The sequence below is a fragment of the Misgurnus anguillicaudatus genome, chromosome 21 (assembly GCF_027580225.2).
Source record: "Misgurnus anguillicaudatus chromosome 21, ASM2758022v2, whole genome shotgun sequence".
NCBI classification, from domain to species: Eukaryota; Metazoa; Chordata; class Actinopteri; order Cypriniformes; family Cobitidae; genus Misgurnus; species Misgurnus anguillicaudatus.
In genome coordinates, this window is record NC_073357.2 from 64,330,113 (window position 1) to 64,346,745 (window position 16,633).

The 16,633-nt window shown below is 43.8% G+C and overlaps 1 protein-coding gene across 1 annotated transcript; it reads right to left on the reverse strand.

The window, feature by feature from the left end:
- Positions 1–1,643: 1,643 nt before the first annotated feature.
- LOC141352849 (uncharacterized) lies at positions 1,644–16,401 on the reverse strand. Its single transcript, XM_073858865.1, has 4 exons — positions 16,314–16,401; positions 12,552–13,270; positions 11,406–12,062; positions 1,644–1,697 (listed from the first exon to the last, which is right to left on the reverse strand). The coding sequence occupies exons 1-4, from the start codon at positions 16,399–16,401 to the stop codon at positions 1,644–1,646; spliced, it is 1,518 nt and encodes a 505-aa protein (XP_073714966.1).
- Positions 16,402–16,633: the final 232 nt, after the last annotated feature.

Here is a 16,633-nt window from a genome sequence, read left to right on the forward strand (position 1 = left end):
CGGGGTTATCTGAATTTGGGCCATAAATGTTGGCGATTGTTACCGGGTTATTGTTAATGGTTATGTCCTTCTGGGTCTGAAATAGTTAAATTATGGACTAATTGAATTTTTTTGCTTATTAAGATACATACTGCAACGGAGCATTTTTAAAGTTAGTTAACACATGTCACACCGCGGCGTGAGCGTGCTCAGCTCCTAAACTTTCTTATTATTTAGTTTCCTTCATTATCAGCCACACAGTTAAACTATTTAGTCACACAGTTTAAGCTATTCAAACACTCTTGATACACACACACACACACACATAGATAGCCGCTGAGGCGATAAAGATAAAGTGGGCGTTCCTTTCTGCCGCATTATGCTCTCCGGCTTCCGTCTATGACGTCGAAAGGGAACTAGTAGTGTTGTAGTCAAGACCACCTAAACCGAGACCAAGTCATGACCAAGACAGGCCGAGACCGAGACAAGACCAAGACTTTAAAGGGTCGAGACCGAGTCAAGACCAAGAACAAGACAGGCCATGACCAAGTCAAGACCAAGACCAGTGCAAGTCACTGCATTAAAACACTTATGATAAAATGTGCAATATGCATATGATTAGGCACTTCTTGTCTGTGTGTGTGTGCGCGCGCGTGCATGCATGCGTGCGTGCGTGTATGTGTGCCATCAGAGAAGTATATAAAATAATCAAAGGCATTTCAGATATGTGGGAATTTATCTTTGTTTATAAGCAAATAAAAGTGAGCAAACACTAAAGAGCTGGAATCAACTTAACCATTTAATCTGAACTGTCTTTCCATTAAAAAAACTGTCATTGGAAGAAACTTACACAATGCTTAAACAATGGCAACATCATATGCCAAACCTGAATAAACTGCATAAAATGAATTATAAAATATAAATTTGTGATGTGCACTGCAAAAAAAAATGATTTTCAAAAAAAAAAAATCTTAGTATTTTTGTCTTGTTTTCAGTAAAAATATTTAAAATTAATCTTAAATTAAGATGTTTTTTCTTGATGAGCAAAACTACCCAAGAAAATAGGTCTAGTTTTTAGAGCAAAATATCAAATTTAAGTGATTTAGGAATAACACAAGCAAAAAAATCTGCCAATGGGGTAAGAAAAAAATCTTGAACCTTTTTTCTTAAACACTAAATTCAAGAAAGTTCAAGAAAAAAATGCTTACCCCATTGGCAGATTTTTGCTTGTTTTATGCACAAAATGACTTAAATTTGATATTTTTGCTCTAAAAACTAGACTTATTTTATTGGGTCGTTTTGTTCATCAAAAAAGAATCTTAATTTAAGAATTTTTAGATATTTTTACTGAAAACAAGACAAAAATACTAAGAATTTTTTTCTTGAAACTACAACACTAGGAACTAGATTAAAGAATAAACTTGGAGTCAAAACGTGATTGATTTTTGATAAGTTGTGCTTCACCAGAATCTGTATTGTCTGCTTTCCTCAGTCAAAATAATGTTAACTGCACAATTTTCGAACAGGTTTATGAAAAGATTATAATTAGTGATAGAGAAAATCTTTAACATGACTTTGCATTATTAGTGTATGAGTGAAACTTACCCACACTGATAACATCATAACTTGTATTAGCACTATAGATTACATCTTCAATTGCAGTATTATTGGGTAGGGAGGAGAATGATGCAGCCATCTCTGTTACAATTGATCCTTCCCTACAACAAGAAAGAGAAGATTAATGGGCTCATGTTTTTCAATGAATCCTGTCGTTTGCAGTGAAAGTGCTTTACTTTAATGCATAAATGATATTTACATAAAAAAACAACTGTGAATTACATCTAAATATTGTTGTTTAAAAATAAAAAACTTACGTGAACTGAATAATTATCAGACTAAGGAAATTTATAAATTGACTCCTCAAGACAGCCTCAAACTGTAGAAAAAGCAAAACACATTCAGTTTTCAACAGTGAACTGTTCTACAGAAACACTTTATAATAAACTCAATTGCTCAAATATAAATGAGAGATTTTTTTATGTTATAACTCCAGTTTCACAGACAAAGCTTAAGGTTGGTCCTAGACTAACACACATGTTGGAGCTGTCTCATCTGAAAATAACTTGAACTGACAGATCTTAAAATATGCAAGTGTCTTTGATTTGTTTCAAGATACAGACTAGTACCATCTATATCTAAGGCAGGTTTAGAAAAGATGCCTAATCATGTTAATTTAACTAAGGCCTAGTGATGGCTTTGGCTAAAAATTGTTTGTAAAACCAGGTCATAAAACAAAAAGTTTTAATAGTAAAAATGTCTCAATTATAGTGCACATTCCATTTCTCATTGCTCTACTGTTTAATGTATTTTAGATTATTATGTATCGAATTCTGTGTTTCTTTGTTAAAAATGTTTTAAGTGTTTGTGTAGCAATGTACCTCATATATCATGTTTTTTTCCCGACTTTTATAAGCATCAGAAGATCGGTCTGCCAGTTCAGAGATGAAAGTTTCTTTTGTAACCATTTTTATACGGACTTGGCATGGTTTTGTTGTGGTTGTTGGTGCAACTGTCGTGGTTGTTGGTGCAACTGTTGTGGTTGTTGGTGCTTGTGTTCTGGTTGTTGGTGCAGATGTTGTGGTTGTTGGTTTAACTGTTGTGGTTGTTTGTGCAGCTGTCATGGTTGTGGGTGCAGCTGTTGTGGTTGTTTGTGCAGCTGTTGTGGTTGTTGGTGCAGCTGTTGTGGTTGGTTGTGCAGCTGTTGTAATTGTTGGTGCAGCTGTTGTGGTTGTTTGTGCAGCTGTTGTGGTTGTTTGTGCAGCTGTTGTAGTTGTCGCTGAAGCTGTTGTGGTTGTTGGTGCAACTGTTGTGGTTGTTTGTGCTTGTATTGTTGTTGTTTGTGCAACTGTTGTGGTTGTTGGAGCAACTGTTGTAGTTGTTGGTGCAGCTGTTGTAGTTGTTGGTACAACTGTAGTTGTTGTCGTGGCAACTGTCTTGGTTGTTGGTGCAACTGTTGTGGTTGTTGGTGAAACCGTCGTGGTTGTTGGTGCAACTGTAGTGGTTGTTGGTGTTTGTGTTGTGGTTGTTGGTGTAGCTGTTGTTGTTGTTGGTGCAACTGTAGTGATTAATAATGCAATTGTGGTGGTTGTTGGGGCTGGTGTCGTGGTTGTTGGTGCAACTGTTGTGGTTGTTGGTGCAACTGTAGTGATTGTTGGTGGTTGTGTTGTGGTTGTCGGTGTACCTGTTGTGGTTGTTGGTGCAACTGTAGTGATTGTTAGTGCTTGTGTTGTGGTTGTTGGTGCAACTGTCATTGTTGTTGTGGCAACTGGAGTGGTTGTTGTTGCAACTGGACTGGTTGTTGGTGTTTGTGTTGTGGTTGTTGGTGCTTGTGTTGTGGTTGTTGGTGCAACTGTAGTTGTTGTCGTGGCAACTGTTGTGGTTGTTGGTGCAACTGTCGTGGTTGTTGGTGCTTGTGTTGTTGTTGTTGGTATAGCTGTTGTTGTTGTTGGTGCAACTGTAGTGGTTGTTGGTGCTTTTGTTGTGGTTGTTGGTGCAACTGGAGTGGTTTTTGGTGTGGTTGTTGGTACAACTGTAGTTGTTGTCGTGGCAACTGTCGTGGTTGTTGGTGCAACTGTAGTGGTTGTTTGTGCAACTGTCGTGGTTGTTGGTGCAACTGTTGTGGTTGTTGGTGCAGCTGTCGTGGTTGTTGGTGCAACTGTAGTGGTTGTTGGTGCAACTGTCGTGGTTGTTGGTGCAACTGTCGTGGTTGTTGGTGCTACTGTAGTGGTTGTTGGTGCATGTGTTGTTGTTGGTGTAGCTGTTGTGGTTGTTGGTGCAACTGTAGTGGTTGTTGGTGCTTGTGTTGTGGTTGTTGGTGCAACTGGAGTGGTTGTTGGTGCTTGTGTTGTGGTTGTTGTTGCAACTGGAGTGGTTGTTGGTGCAACTGTAGTGGTTGTTGGTGCTTGTGTTGTGATTGTTGGTGATTGTGTTGTGGTTGTTGGTGCAACTGTAGTGGTTGTTGGTGCTTGTGTTGTGGTTGTTGGTGCAACTGGAGTGGTTGTTGGTGCTTGTGTTGTGGTTGTTGTTGCAACTGGAGTGGTTGTTGGTGCAACTGTAGTGGTTGTTGGTGCTTGTGTTGTGGTTGTTGGTGCTTGTGTAGTGGTTGTTGGTGTAGCCGTTGTGGTTGTTGGTGCATGTGTTGTTGTTGTAGCTGTTGTGGTTGTTGGTGCAACTGTTGTGGTTGTTGGTGCAACTGTCTTGGTTGTTGGTGCATGTGTTGTTGTTGTTGTTGGTGTAGCCGTTGTGGTTGTTGGTGCAATTGTAGTGGTTGTTGGTGCAACTGGAGTGGTTGTTGGTGCAACTGTCGTAGTTGTTGGTGCAACAGTCTTGGTTGTTGGTGCAACTGTCGTGGTTGTTGGTGCAACTGTCGTGGTTGTTGGTGCATGTGTTAATGTTGTTGGTGTAGCCATTTTGGTTGTTGGTGCAATTGTAGTGGTTGTTGGTGCAACTGGAGTGGTTGTTGGTGCAACTGTCGTGGTTGTTGGTGCAACTGTCGTGGTTTTTGGTTTGGTTGTTGGTGCAACTGTGGTGGATGTTGGTACAACTGTTGTTGTTGTCGTGGCAACTGTCGTGGTTGTTGGTGCAACTGTCGTGGTGGTTGGAGCAACTGTAGTGGTTGTTGGTGCTTGTCTAGTGGTTGTTGGTGTAGCTGTTGTGGTTTTTTGTGCATGTGTTGTTGTTGTTGGTGCATGTGTTGTGGTTGTTGGTGCATGTGTTGTTGTTGTTGGTGCATGTGTTGTGGTTGTTGGTGAAACTGTAGTGGTTGTTGGTGCTTGTGTTGTGGTTGTTGGTGCAACTGTATTGGTTGTTGGTGCTTGTGTTGTGGTTGTTGTTGATTGTGTTGTGGTTGTTGGTGCAACTGTCGTGGTTTTTGGTTTGGTTGTTGGTGCTTGTGTTGTGGTTGTTGGTGCAACTGTCGTGGTTGTTGGTGCTTGTGTTGTGGTTGTTGGTGCAACTGTCGTGGTTGATGGTGCAACTGTCGTGCTTGTTGGAGCAACTGTAGTGGTTGTTGGTGCTTGTGTTGTGGTTGTTGGTGCAGCTGTTGTGGTTGTTGGTGCAACTGTAGTGGTTGTTGGTGCTTGTGTTGTGGTTGTTGTTGCAACTGGAGTGGTTGTTGTTGCAACTGTTGTGGTTGTTGGTGCAACTGTAGTGGTTGTTGGTGCTTGTGTTGTGGTTGTTGTTGCAACTGTCGTGGTTTTTGGTTTGGTTGTTGGTGAAACTGTAGTGGATGTTGGTACAACTGTAGTTGTTGTCGTGGCAACTGGAGTGGTTGTTGGTTCAACTGTCGTCGTGGTTGTTGAAGCAACTGTTGTGGTTGTTGTTGGGGTTGTCGGTGCAACCGTCGTGGTTGTTGGTGCTTGTGTTGTGGTTGTTGGTGCAACTGGAGTGGTTGTTGGTGCAACTGTCGTGGTTGTTGGTGCAACTGTCGTGGTTGTTGGTGCAACTGTAGTGGTTGTTGGTGCAACTGTCGTGGTTGTTGGTGCAACTGTAGTGGTTGTTGGTGGTTGTGTTGTGGTTGTCGGTGTAGCTGTCGTGGTTGTTGGAGCAACTGTAGTGGTTGTTGGTGCAGCTGTAGTGGTTGTTGGTGTAACTGTATTGGTTGTTGGTGCTTGTGTTGTGGTTTTTGGTGCAACTGTCGTGGTTTTTGGTGTTGTTGTTGGTGCAACTGTAGTGGTTGTTGGTATAACTGTAGTTGTTGTCGTGGCAACTGTCGTGGTTGTTGGTGCAACTGTCATGGTTGTTGGTGCAACTGTCGTGGTTGTTGGTGCAACTGTCATGGTTGTTGGTGCAACCGTCGTGGTTGTTGGTGCAACTGTTGTGGTTGTTGGTGCAGCCATTGTAGTTGTTGGTGCAGCTGTTGTGGTTGTTGGTGCAACTGTCGTAGTTGTTGGTGCAACTGTCGTGGTTGTTGGTGCAACTGTAGTGGTTGTTGGTGCAACCGTCGTGGTTGTTGGTGCAACTGTAGTGGTTGTTGGTGCTTGTGTTGTTGTTGTTGGTGTAGCTGTTGTTGTTGGTGCAACTGTAGTGGTTGTTGGTGCTTTTGTTGTGGTTGTTGGTGTAACTGTATTGGTTGTTGGTGCTTGTGTTGTGGTTTTTGGTGCAACTGTCGTGGTTTTTGGTGTTGTTGTTGGTGCAACTGTAGTGGTTGTTGGTATAACTGTAGTTGTTGTCGTGGCAACTGTCGTGGTTGTTGGTGCAACTGTCATGGTTGTTGGTGCAACTGTCGTGGTTGTTGGTGCAACTGTCATGGTTGTTGGTGCAACCGTCGTGGTTGTTGGTGCAACTGTTGTGGTTGTTGATGCAGCCATTGTAGTTGTTGGTGCAGCTGTTGTGGTGGTTGGTGCAGATGTCGTGGTTGTTGGTGCAACTGTTGTGGTTGTTGGTGCAGTCGTTGTAGTTGTTTGTGCAGCTGTTGTGGTTGTTGGTGCAGCTGTTGTAATGGTTGGTGCCGATGTCGTGGTTGTTGGTGCAACGGTTGAAGTTGTATGTGCAGCTGTTGTGGTTGTTTGTGCAGCTGTTGTGGTTGTTTGTGCAGCTGTTGTGGTTGTTTGTGCAGCTGTTATTGTGGTTGTTGGTGCAGCTGTCGTGGTTGTTGGTGCAACTGTTGTGGTTGTTTGTGCTTGTGTTGTTGTTGTTGGTTCAGCTGTCATAGTTCTTTGTGAAGCTGTTGTGGTTGTTGGTGCAGCTGTCGTTGTTGTTGGTGCTTGTAATGTGGTTGTAGGTGCAGCTGTCATGGTTGTTGGTGCAGCTGTTGTGGTTGTTGGTGCTTGTGTTGTGGTTGTTTGTGCAGCTGTTGTGGTTGTTTGTGCAACTGTTGTGGTTGTTGGTGCAACTGTTGTGGTTGTTTGTGCAGCTGTTGTGGTTGTTTGTGCAGATGTCGTGGTTGTTGGTGCAACTGTTGTGGTTTTTGGTGCAACTGTCGTGGTTGTTGGTGCAGCTGTAGTAGTTGTTGGTGCAACTGTTGTGGTTGTTGGTGCAGTTGTTGTGGTTGTTGGTGCAGTTGTTGTGGTTGTTGGTGCAGTTGTTGTGGTTATTGGTGCAAATGTTGTTGTTGTTTGTGCAGCAGTTGTGGTTGTTGGTGCAGCCGTTGTAGTTGTTGGTGCTTGTGTTGTGGTTGTTGGTGCAACTGTTGTGGTTGTTGGTGCAGCTGTTGTGGTGGTTGGTGCAGATGTTGTGGTTGTTGATGCAGTTGTTGTGGTTGTTTGTGCAGCTGTTGTTGTAGTTGTCGGTGCAGCTATCGTGGTTGTTGGTGCAACTGTTGTGGTTGTTTGCGCAACTGTTGTGGTTGTTGGTGCAACTGTTGTGGTTTTTGGTGCAGCCGTTGTAGTTGTTGGTGCAGCTGTTGTGGTGGTTGGTGCAGATGTCGTGGTTGTTGATGCAGTTGTTGTGGTTGTTTGTGCAGCTGTTGTTGTAGTTGTCGGTGCAGCTATCGTGGTTGTTGGTGCAACTGTTGTGGTTGTTTGTGCAACTGTTGTGGTTGTTGGTGCAACTGTTGTGGTTGTTGGTGCAGCCATTGTAGTTGTTGGTGCAACTGTCATAGTTGTTGGTGCAGTTGTTGTGGTGGTTGGTGCAGATGTTGTAGTTGTTGGTGCAGCTGTTGTGGTTGTTGGCGCAACTGTCATGGTTGTTGATGCAGTTGATGTGGTTGTTTGTGCAGTTGTTGTTGTAGTTGTTGGTGCAGCTGTCGTGGTTGTTGGTGCAACTGTTGTTGTTGTTTGTGCTTGTGTTGTGGTTGTTGGTGCAACTGTTGTGGTTGTTGGTGCAGCTGTTGTAGTTGTTGGTGCAACTGTCGTGGTTGTTGGTTCAACTGTCGTAGTTGTTGGAGCAGCTGTTGTCGTTGTTGGTGCAACTGTCGTGGTCGTTGGTGCAACTGTTGTAGTTGTTGGTGCAACTGTCATAGTTGTTGGTGCAGCTGTTGTGGTGGTTGGTGCAGATGTCGTGGTTGTTGGTGCAACCTTCATGGTTGATGATGCAGTTGTTGTAGTTGTTTGTGCAGCTGTTGTAGCTGTTGTTTGTGCAGCTGTCGTGGTTGTTGGTGCAACTATTGTGGTTGTTTGTGCTTGTGTTGTGGTTGTTGGTGCAACTGTCGTAGTTGTTGGTGCATCTGTTGTTGTTGTTTGTGCAGCCGTTGTAGTTGTTGGTGCAACTGTCGTAGTTGTTGGTGCAGCTGTTGTGGTGGTTGGAGCAGATGTAGTGGTTGTTGGTCCAACTGTTGTGGTTGTTGGTGCAACTGTTGTGGTTGTTGGTGCAGCCGTTGGAGTTGTTGGTGCAGTTGTTGTGGTGATTTGTGCAGATGTCATGGTTGTTGGTGCAACTGTTGTGGTTTTTGGTGCAGCTGTCGTGGTTGTTGGTGCAGCTGTAGTAGTTGTTGGTGCAACTGTTGTGGTTGTTGGTGCAGCTGTTGTGGTTGTTGGTGCAGCCGTTGTAGTTGTTGGTGCAGCTGTTGTGGTTGTTGGTGCAACTGTTGTGGTGGTTGGTGCAGATGTCGTGGTTGTTGGTGCAGCTGTTGTGGTTGTTGCTGCAGCCGTTGTAGTTGTTGGTGCAGCTGTTGTGGTTGTTGGTGCAACTGTTGTGGTTGTTGGTGCAGCCGTTGTAGTTGTTGGTGCAGCTGTTGTGGTTGTTGCTGCAGCCGTTGTAGTTGTTGGTGCAGCTGTTGTGGTTGTTGGTGCAACTGTTGTGGTTGTTGGTGCAGCCGTTGTGGTTGTTGGTGCAGCCGATGTAGTTGTTGATGCAACTGTCGAAGTTGTTGGTGCAGCTGTTGTGGTGGTTGGTGCAGCCGTTGTAGTTGTTGGTGCAGCCGTTGTAGTTGTTGGTGCAGCTGTTGTGGTTGTTGGTGCAGCCGTTGTAGTTGTTGGTGCAGCTGTTGTGGTTGTTGTTGCAACTGTTGTGGTGGTTGGTGCAGATGTCGTGGTTGTTGGTGCCACTGTTGTGGTTGTTTGTGCAGCTGTTGTTGTGGTTGTTGGTGCAGCTGTCGTGGTTGTTGGTGCAACTGTTGTGGTTGTTTGTGCAACTGTTGTGGTTGTTGGTGCAACTGTTGTGGTTGTTGGTGCAACTGTTGTGGTTGTTGGTGCAGCCGTTGTAGTTGTTGGTGCAGCTGTCGTGGTTGTTGGTGCAACTGTCATGGTTGTTGATGCAGTTGTTGTGGTTGTTTGTGCAGCTGTTGTTGTAGTTGTTGGTGCAGCTGTCGTGGTTGTTGGTGCAACCGTTGTGGTTGTTTGTGCTTGTGTTGTGGTTGTTGATGCAGCTGTTGTGGTTGTTGGCGCAACTGTTGTAGTTGTCGGTTCAGTTGTCGTCGTTGTTGATGCAATTGCTGTAGTTGTTTGTGCTTGTGTTGTGGTCGTTTGTGCAGCTGTCGTGGTTGTTGGTGCAACTGTTGTGGTTGTTGGTGCTTGTGTTTTGGTTGTTTGTGCTTCTGTTGTGGTTGTTGGTGCTTGTGTTGTTGTTGTTTGTGCAACTGTTGTGGATGTTTGTGCAACTTTTGTGGTTGTTGGTGCTTGTGTTGTGGTTGTTGGTGCAACTGTTGTAGTTGTTGGTGCAGCTGTTGTGGTTGTTGGTGCAACTGTCGTAGTTGTTGGTGCAGCTGTTGTGGTGGTTGGTGCAGCTGTTGTGGTGGTTGGTGCAACTGTCGTAGTTGTTGGTGCAGCTGTTGTGGTGGTTGGTGCAGCTGTCGTGGTTGTTGGTGCAACTGTTGTAGTTGTTGGTGCAGCTGTTGTGGTTGTTGGTGCAGCTGTCGTAGTTGTTGGTGCAGCTGTTGTGGTGGTTGGTGCAGCTGTCGTGGTTGTTGGTGCAACTGTTGTAGTTGTTGGTGCAGCTGTTGTGGTTGTTGGTGCAACTGTCGTAGTTGTTGGTGCAGCTGTTGTGGTGGTTGGTGCAGCTGTTGTGGTGGTTGGTGCAGATGTCATGGTTGTTGGTGCAACTGTCGTAGTTGTTGGTGCAACTATTGTGGTTGTTGGTGCAGCTGTCGTGGTTGTTGGTGCAGATGTCGTGGTTGTTGGTGCAACTGTTGTGGTTGTTGGTGCAGCTGTTGTGGTTGTTGGCGCAACTGTCATGGTTGTTGATGCAGTTGTTGTGGTTGTTTGTGCAGCTGTTGTTGTAGTTGTTGGTGCAGCTGTCGTGGTTGTTGGTGCAACTATTGTAGTTGTTTGTGCAGCTGTTGTGGTTGTTGGTGCTTGTGTTGTGGTTGTTTGTGCAGCTGTTGTGGTTGTTGGTGCTTGTGTTTTGGTTGTTTGTGCTTCTGTTGTGGTTGTTGGTGCCTGTGTTGTGGTTGTTGGCGCAACTGTTGTGGTTGTTGGTGCAACTGTCGTGGTTGTTGGTGCTTGTGTTGTGGTTGATGATGCAGCTGTCGTGGTTGTTGGTGCAGCTGTCGTGGTTGTTGGTGCAGCTGTCGTGGTTGTTGGTGCAACTGTTGTGGTTGTTGGTGCAACTGTTGTGGTTGTTGGTGCAGCCGTTGTAGTTGTTGGTGCAACTGTCGTAGTTGTTGGTGCAGCTGTTGTGGTTGTTGGTGCAACTGTTGTGGTTGTTGGTGCAGCTGTCGTGGTTGTTGGTGCAACTGTTGTAGTTGTTGGTGCAGCTGTTGTGGTTGTTGGTGCAACTGTCGTAGTTGTTGGTGCAGCTGTTGTGGTGGTTGGTGCAGATGTCGTGGTTGTTGGTGCAACTGTTGTGGTTGTTGGTGCAGCTGTTGTGGTTGTTGGCGCAACTGTCATGGTTGTTGATGCAGTTGTTGTGGTTGTTTGTGCAGCTGTTGTTGTAGTTGTTGGTGCAGCTGTCATGGTTGTTGGTGCAACTATTGTAGTTGTTTGTGCAGCTGTTGTGGTTGTTGGTGCTTGTGTTGTGGTTGTTGGTGCTTGTGTTGTGGTTGTTTGTGCAGCTGTCGTGGTTGTTGGTGCAACTGTCATGGTTGTTGCCGCAGATGTCTTGGTTGTTGTTTCAGCTGTTGTAGTTGTTGGTGCAGCTGTTGTTGTTGTTGATGCAGCTGTCTTGGTTGTTGGTGCAACTGTTGTGGTTGTTTGTGCTTGTGTTGTTGGTTCAGCTGTCATAGTTGTTTGTGAAGCTGTTGTGGTTGTTGGTGCAGCTGTTGTGGTTGTTGGTGCAACTGTTGTGGTTGTTGGTGCTTGTGTTTTGGTTGTTAGTGCTTCTGTTGTGGTTGTTGGTGCTTGTGTTGTTGTTGTTTGTGCAACTGTTGTGGATGTTTGTGCAACTTTTGTGGTTTTTGGTGCTTGTGTTGTGGTTGTTGGTGCAACTGTTGTGGTTGTTGGTGCAACTGTCGTGGTTGTTGGTGCTTGTGTTGTGGTTGATGATGCAGCTGTCGTGGTCGTTGGTGCAACTGTCGTAGTTGTTGGTGCAGCTGTCGTGGTTGTTGGTGCAACTGTCGTGGTTGTTGGTGCAGCTGTCGTGGTTGTTGGTGCAGCTGTCGTGGTTGTTGGTGCAACTGTTGTGGTTGTTGGTGCAACTGTTGTGGTTGTTGGTGCAGCCGTTGTAGTTGTTGGTGCAACTGTCGTGGTTGTTGGTGCAGCTGTCGTGGTTGTTGGTGCAGCTGTCGTGGTTGTTGGTGCAACTGTTGTGGTTGTTGGTGCAACTGTTGTGGTTGTTGGTGCAGCCGTTGTAGTTGTTGGTGCAGCTGTCGTGGTTGTTGGTGCAACTGTTGTGGTGGTTGGTGCAGATGTCGTGGTTGTTGGTGCAACTGTTGTGGTTGTTGGTGCAGCTGTTGTGGTTGTTGGCGCAACTGTCATGGTTGTTGATGCAGTTGTTGTGGTTGTTTGTGCAGCTGTTGTTGTAGTTGTTTGTGCAGCTGTTGTGGTTGTTGGTGCTTGTGTTGTGGTTGTTGGTGCTTGTGTTGTGGTTGTTTGTGCAGCTGTCGTGGTTGTTGTTTCAGCTGTTGTAGTTGTTGGTGCAGCTGTTGTTGTTGTTGATGCAGCTGTCTTGGTTGTTGGTGCAACTGTTGTGGTTGTTTGTGCTTGTGTTGTTGGTTCAGCTGTCATAGTTGTTTGTGAAGCTGTTGTGGTTGTTGGTGCAGCTGTTGTGGTTGTTGGTTCAACTGTCGTAGTTGTTGGAGCAGCTGTTGTGGTTGTTGGTGAAGCTTTCGAGGTTGTTGGTGCAACTGTTGTGGTTGTTGGTGGATCTGTTGTGGTTGTTGGTGCTTGTGTTGTGGTTGTTTGTGCAGCTGTCGTGGTTGTTGGTGCAACTGTCGTAGTTGTTGGTGCAGCTGTCGTGGTTGTTGTTGCAACTGTTGTGGTTGTTGGTGCAGCCGTTGTAGTTGTTGGTGCAACTGTCGTAGTTGTTGGTGCAGCTGTTGTGGTGGTTGGTGCAGATGTCGTGGTTGTTGGTGCAACTGTTGTAGTTGTTGGTGCAGCCGTTGTGGTTGTTGGCGCAACTGTTGTGGTTGTTGATGAACTTGTTGTGGTTGTTGGTGCAGCCGTTGTAGTTGTTGGTGCAACTGTCGTGGTTGTTGGTGCAACTGTTGTGGTTGTTTGTGCTTGTGTTGTGGTTGTTGGTGCAGCTGTTGTGGTTCTTAATGCAACTGTAGTGGTTGTCGGTGCAACTGTAGTGGTTGTTGGTGCAACTGTCGTGGTTGTTGGTGCAACTGTTGTGGTTGTTGGTGCAGCTGTTGTGGTTGTTGGTGCAACTGTTGTGGTTGTTGGTGCAGCTGTTGTGGTTGTTGGTGCAACTGTTGTCGTTGTTGGTGCAACTGTCGTGGTTGTTGGTGCAGCTGTTTTGGTTGTTGATGCAACTGTTGTGGTTGTTTGTGCTTGTGTTGTGGTTGTTGGTACAGTTGTCGTGGTTGTTGTTGCAGCTGTCGTTGTTGTTGGCGTAACTGTCGTGGTTGTTGGTGTAGCTGTTGTGGTTGTTGGTGCAATTGTTGTGGTTGTTGGTGCAGCTGTTTTTGTTGTTTGTGCTTGTGTTGTGGTTGTTTGTGCTTGTGTTGTCGTTGTTGGTGTAACTGTTGTGGTTGTTGGTGCAACTGTAGTGGTTGTTTGTGCTTGTGTTATGGTTGTTAGTGCAGCTGTCGTGGTTGTTGGTGCAACTGTTGTGGTTGTTGATGCAGCTGTCGTGGTTGTTGTTGCAGCTGTCATTGTTGTTGGCGTAACTGTCGTGGTTGTTGGTGCAGCTGTTGTGGTTGTTGGTGCAACTGTTGTGGTTGTTGGTGCAGCTGTTTTTGTTGTTTGCGCTTGTGTTGTGGTTGTTTGTGCTTGTGTTGTCGTTGTTGGTGTAACTGTTGTGGTTGTTGGTGCAACTGTCGTGGTTGTTGATGAAGCTGTAGTGGTTGTTGGTGGTTGTGTTGTGGTTGTCGGTGTAGCTGTCGTGGTTGTTGGTGCAGCTGTAGTGGTTGTTGGTGCAACTGTAGTGGTTGTTGGTGCAACTGTAGTGGTTGTTGGTGCAACTGTAGTGGTTGTTGGTGCAACTGGTGTGGTTGTTGCAGCTTGTGTTGTGTTTGTTGGTACAACTGTCGTGGTTGTTGGTGCAACTGTAGTGGTTGTTGATGCAACAGTAGTGGTTGTTGGTGAAACTGTAGTTGGTGCAACAGTTGTGGTTGTTGGTGCAACTAAAGTTGACACTGTGATTGAAGAGTAAATGACTGAATGTTACTATCCAATAAAATATATTTAAAGGAACAGTATGTAGGATTGTGGTCAAAACTGGTACTGCAATCACAAAACGTGCGGCTAAAACTGGTACTGCAATCTCACAACTGGTGGCCAATACACAAAATGACAACATAAACATCAGTTGAGGGCTGCAACTCCACTTTTTAAATGGCAATATCCTGGCCGGACCACTGTTGTCAGTGGTACAAGTATTTGAAATGAAAATTATTTCTTAATGTCTAGTGATATCAGGGCCATTTTATGATTAATTGATATAAATTTTTTACATACTGTTCCTTTAAGCAATATCGCTCGAGTAGGAGTGTGATATAGCTCTATATCATCACGGCTGTGATTAAGCCAGAGGCACGAGGCAGTATACATAATGTATGTATACTTATATATATGTATATATAATAATATAACTTATATAATGTTACTATTGCTTTCCCATTTACTCTTAACGCGATATGAGCGATCGATTATTATTAAACTTTGTTCTTGTCAGTACTATATAAAACTGTTTTTTATAAGTGTCAGAGAGATGTTTTTGCATGATGCTTATAAATATATCAGTGGCGATATCTCATAACATGTTTTAATAGTCACGTCACAATAAAATAAATGATCAATGTCCACATTTAAAAGCTGCGGGGCTTACCTGCAGTTCCACTGTGATTTCGCGTTCTGAGAAGAGATATTGCTCCAGAAAAAAATAGTTTACATTCCTCTTTCCAAGTGTTATTCGTCCACACGATTTGACAATACATTACTCCCATTAAGTTTAACGTAACATCCAAGAGCGCTGATCTTTGACGGAATAATAACTTCCGATTGGGATTCACGGACTGATTTACGAGCTAGTGAACTAATGAGACACACGGAGAGTGATTCAAAACAGCGCGTTTGTGTGTGTGCGTGCAGTTTTTTTCATTCAGAGATGAGCCTGTTTAGAGGACCTCCATTCACTAGGTGGCGGAATGATACGAAAGGTCAAGCGGTTACTGTGTGTCTACTTATCAGTAGAATATTGCACGCCTCTAAGCCAATCAGATTCGAGAACCAGAAAGAACTGTTGTATAATTTATTATATGCACTTTAGATGTAACTATATATTTTTAGGTCTGTTAAAATTGTTTATTCATTTATATGAGCAACTACTGAAAATCATTTATCACAAAGCTTGTTTGGCATCATAGAGTGTTTTTGGAGTGTACTGGAAACACCTGTAGTGAGGTTCTGCAGTGTTGAAGTAACAGTTTGGTTGATGCATTAAGTTACTCTGACTTTGCAGTGAGTAAATTTATCTCACAATTCAGCTATAGGTGTCTATTTATGTCTCTGATTTGCAGCATAGGGTAGATATGTTCAGTTAGACTCATAATTGATTATATAGTTTTGTTTGCTTTAATTTACTCTTAGTTTAAACCTCTTTATGTCATGCAACATCAGTGATTTTTAAACAGCAGACTGCATGGTGAAATTAATACTTAATTTGTCTGTTTTACATATAGTTTTAAGACTGATAAACAATCTGTTAAAGTAAACCAGTCTTATAGGCGTATTTACACACACACACACACACACACACACACACACACACACACACACACACACACACACACACACACACACATAAATTAAGAAAAAATTAAGAGACTACTTCAAGGTTATTTTCAGTTTTTCTAAATTTACTACTTATATGTATGTGTTCAAAGGTGCATTTTGTAACTTATAGAATAATCTCTTAACAGAAATGCAATATAATCTACATAAATATATTATCAGTAATGTATAAAGACATTAGTTTTTATTACCTTAAAATTAGTCATTTTTATCTACATAACACAGGTCCTCTTACCTGGAAGTCAACGTCATGTCACAGTGGCCCTATACCAGAGGTTGCCAAACTTGGACCCGGTGGCCACATGTGGACCCCTGGGCACTTTCATACGACCCACAAAGTAGTTTATAATTATATGAAACAGTGTAGGATTTTGGTCCAGAATGGCTTTTTTGATGGAGGAGTTTCTACCTCAAATCCATATTTCCACTATTATTCACTAGGTGGCGATCTTACCAAACTTAAAAACTGACACATTCACTCAACCCTAAAAACACAGTGTATGTTTTGATCATGGCTCTGAATCTGATCTTGTTTAAGTTTTATTTATCTATTATCTTCTTGTTTGTCATCTTGATATTTCTCCTCTGTTTTTCTATTATGTTGTTCTCATCGTACGCTCTCCCCAAATCCTTTTCATGCGTGTTTCTAACCATTTTTTTCTCCTTTTATTTTTAAATAACGTCTCAGGTTACGTATGTAACCCTTGTTCCCTGAGAAGGGAACGAAACGCTGCGTCAGAGCTGACGCTATGGGGAATGCCTACAACGTGACGGCATCTGAGTATGTATATCAAATTCGACCAATGGTTTGGCGTGACGTCATATACGGAAGCCAGAGAGCATAAATACGGCAGAAAGGAATGCCCACTTTATCTGGCATAAGCTGAAGCGGATATTCAGGCGCGCCGGAAGTATGGCCAGGAAGACGCAGCGTCTCGTTCCCTTCTCAGGGAACAAGGGTTACATACGTAACCTGAGACGTTCCCTTTCGAGGGAACTTCGACGCTGCATCAGATAAAACCCGGAAAACATCGGATAAAACCCACACTCCCCCGGAGGGCATACCCTGATGGGCTTTATACATATATTTGACAATGTTGAAGGCTTTAGGGATGACGCCACTTATGGCAACATAAAAACATTCTCTAAACATAGCCTCTTATGTTTAAAAGCTAGCTGAAGTGCTTAAACATGGTCAGAGAATGGTCTTTTTCATGACTTGCATAATAATGGAGATCAGGAAAGAAATTAAGGCTCTGATGTTGAGATTGCACTCATTTTGTAAGAAATCTCTCCTCTAACTTGCTGGATGATATAGTTTCTTTCTTATCTGCTGGTTCATACAAATTAAAACTAGCAGTGTCACGAGAAACAACCTTGATAAA

Excerpts from the sequence above, each read along its gene's own strand:
- LOC141352849 (XM_073858865.1), bottom strand. The coding sequence starts at position 16,401 with ATGTTTAGAGAATGTTTTTATGTTGCCATAAGTGGCGTCATCCCTAAA. Across the intron at positions 13,271-16,313 it reads TATGTATAAAGCCCATCAGG|TTGCACCAACAACCACAACA; the intron begins GTATGCCCTCCG and ends CAACCACGACAG. Across the intron at positions 12,063-12,551 it reads CGACAACCACTACAGTTGCA|ACCACAACAGCTGCACCAAC; the intron begins TTAAGAACCACA and ends GTTGAACCAACA.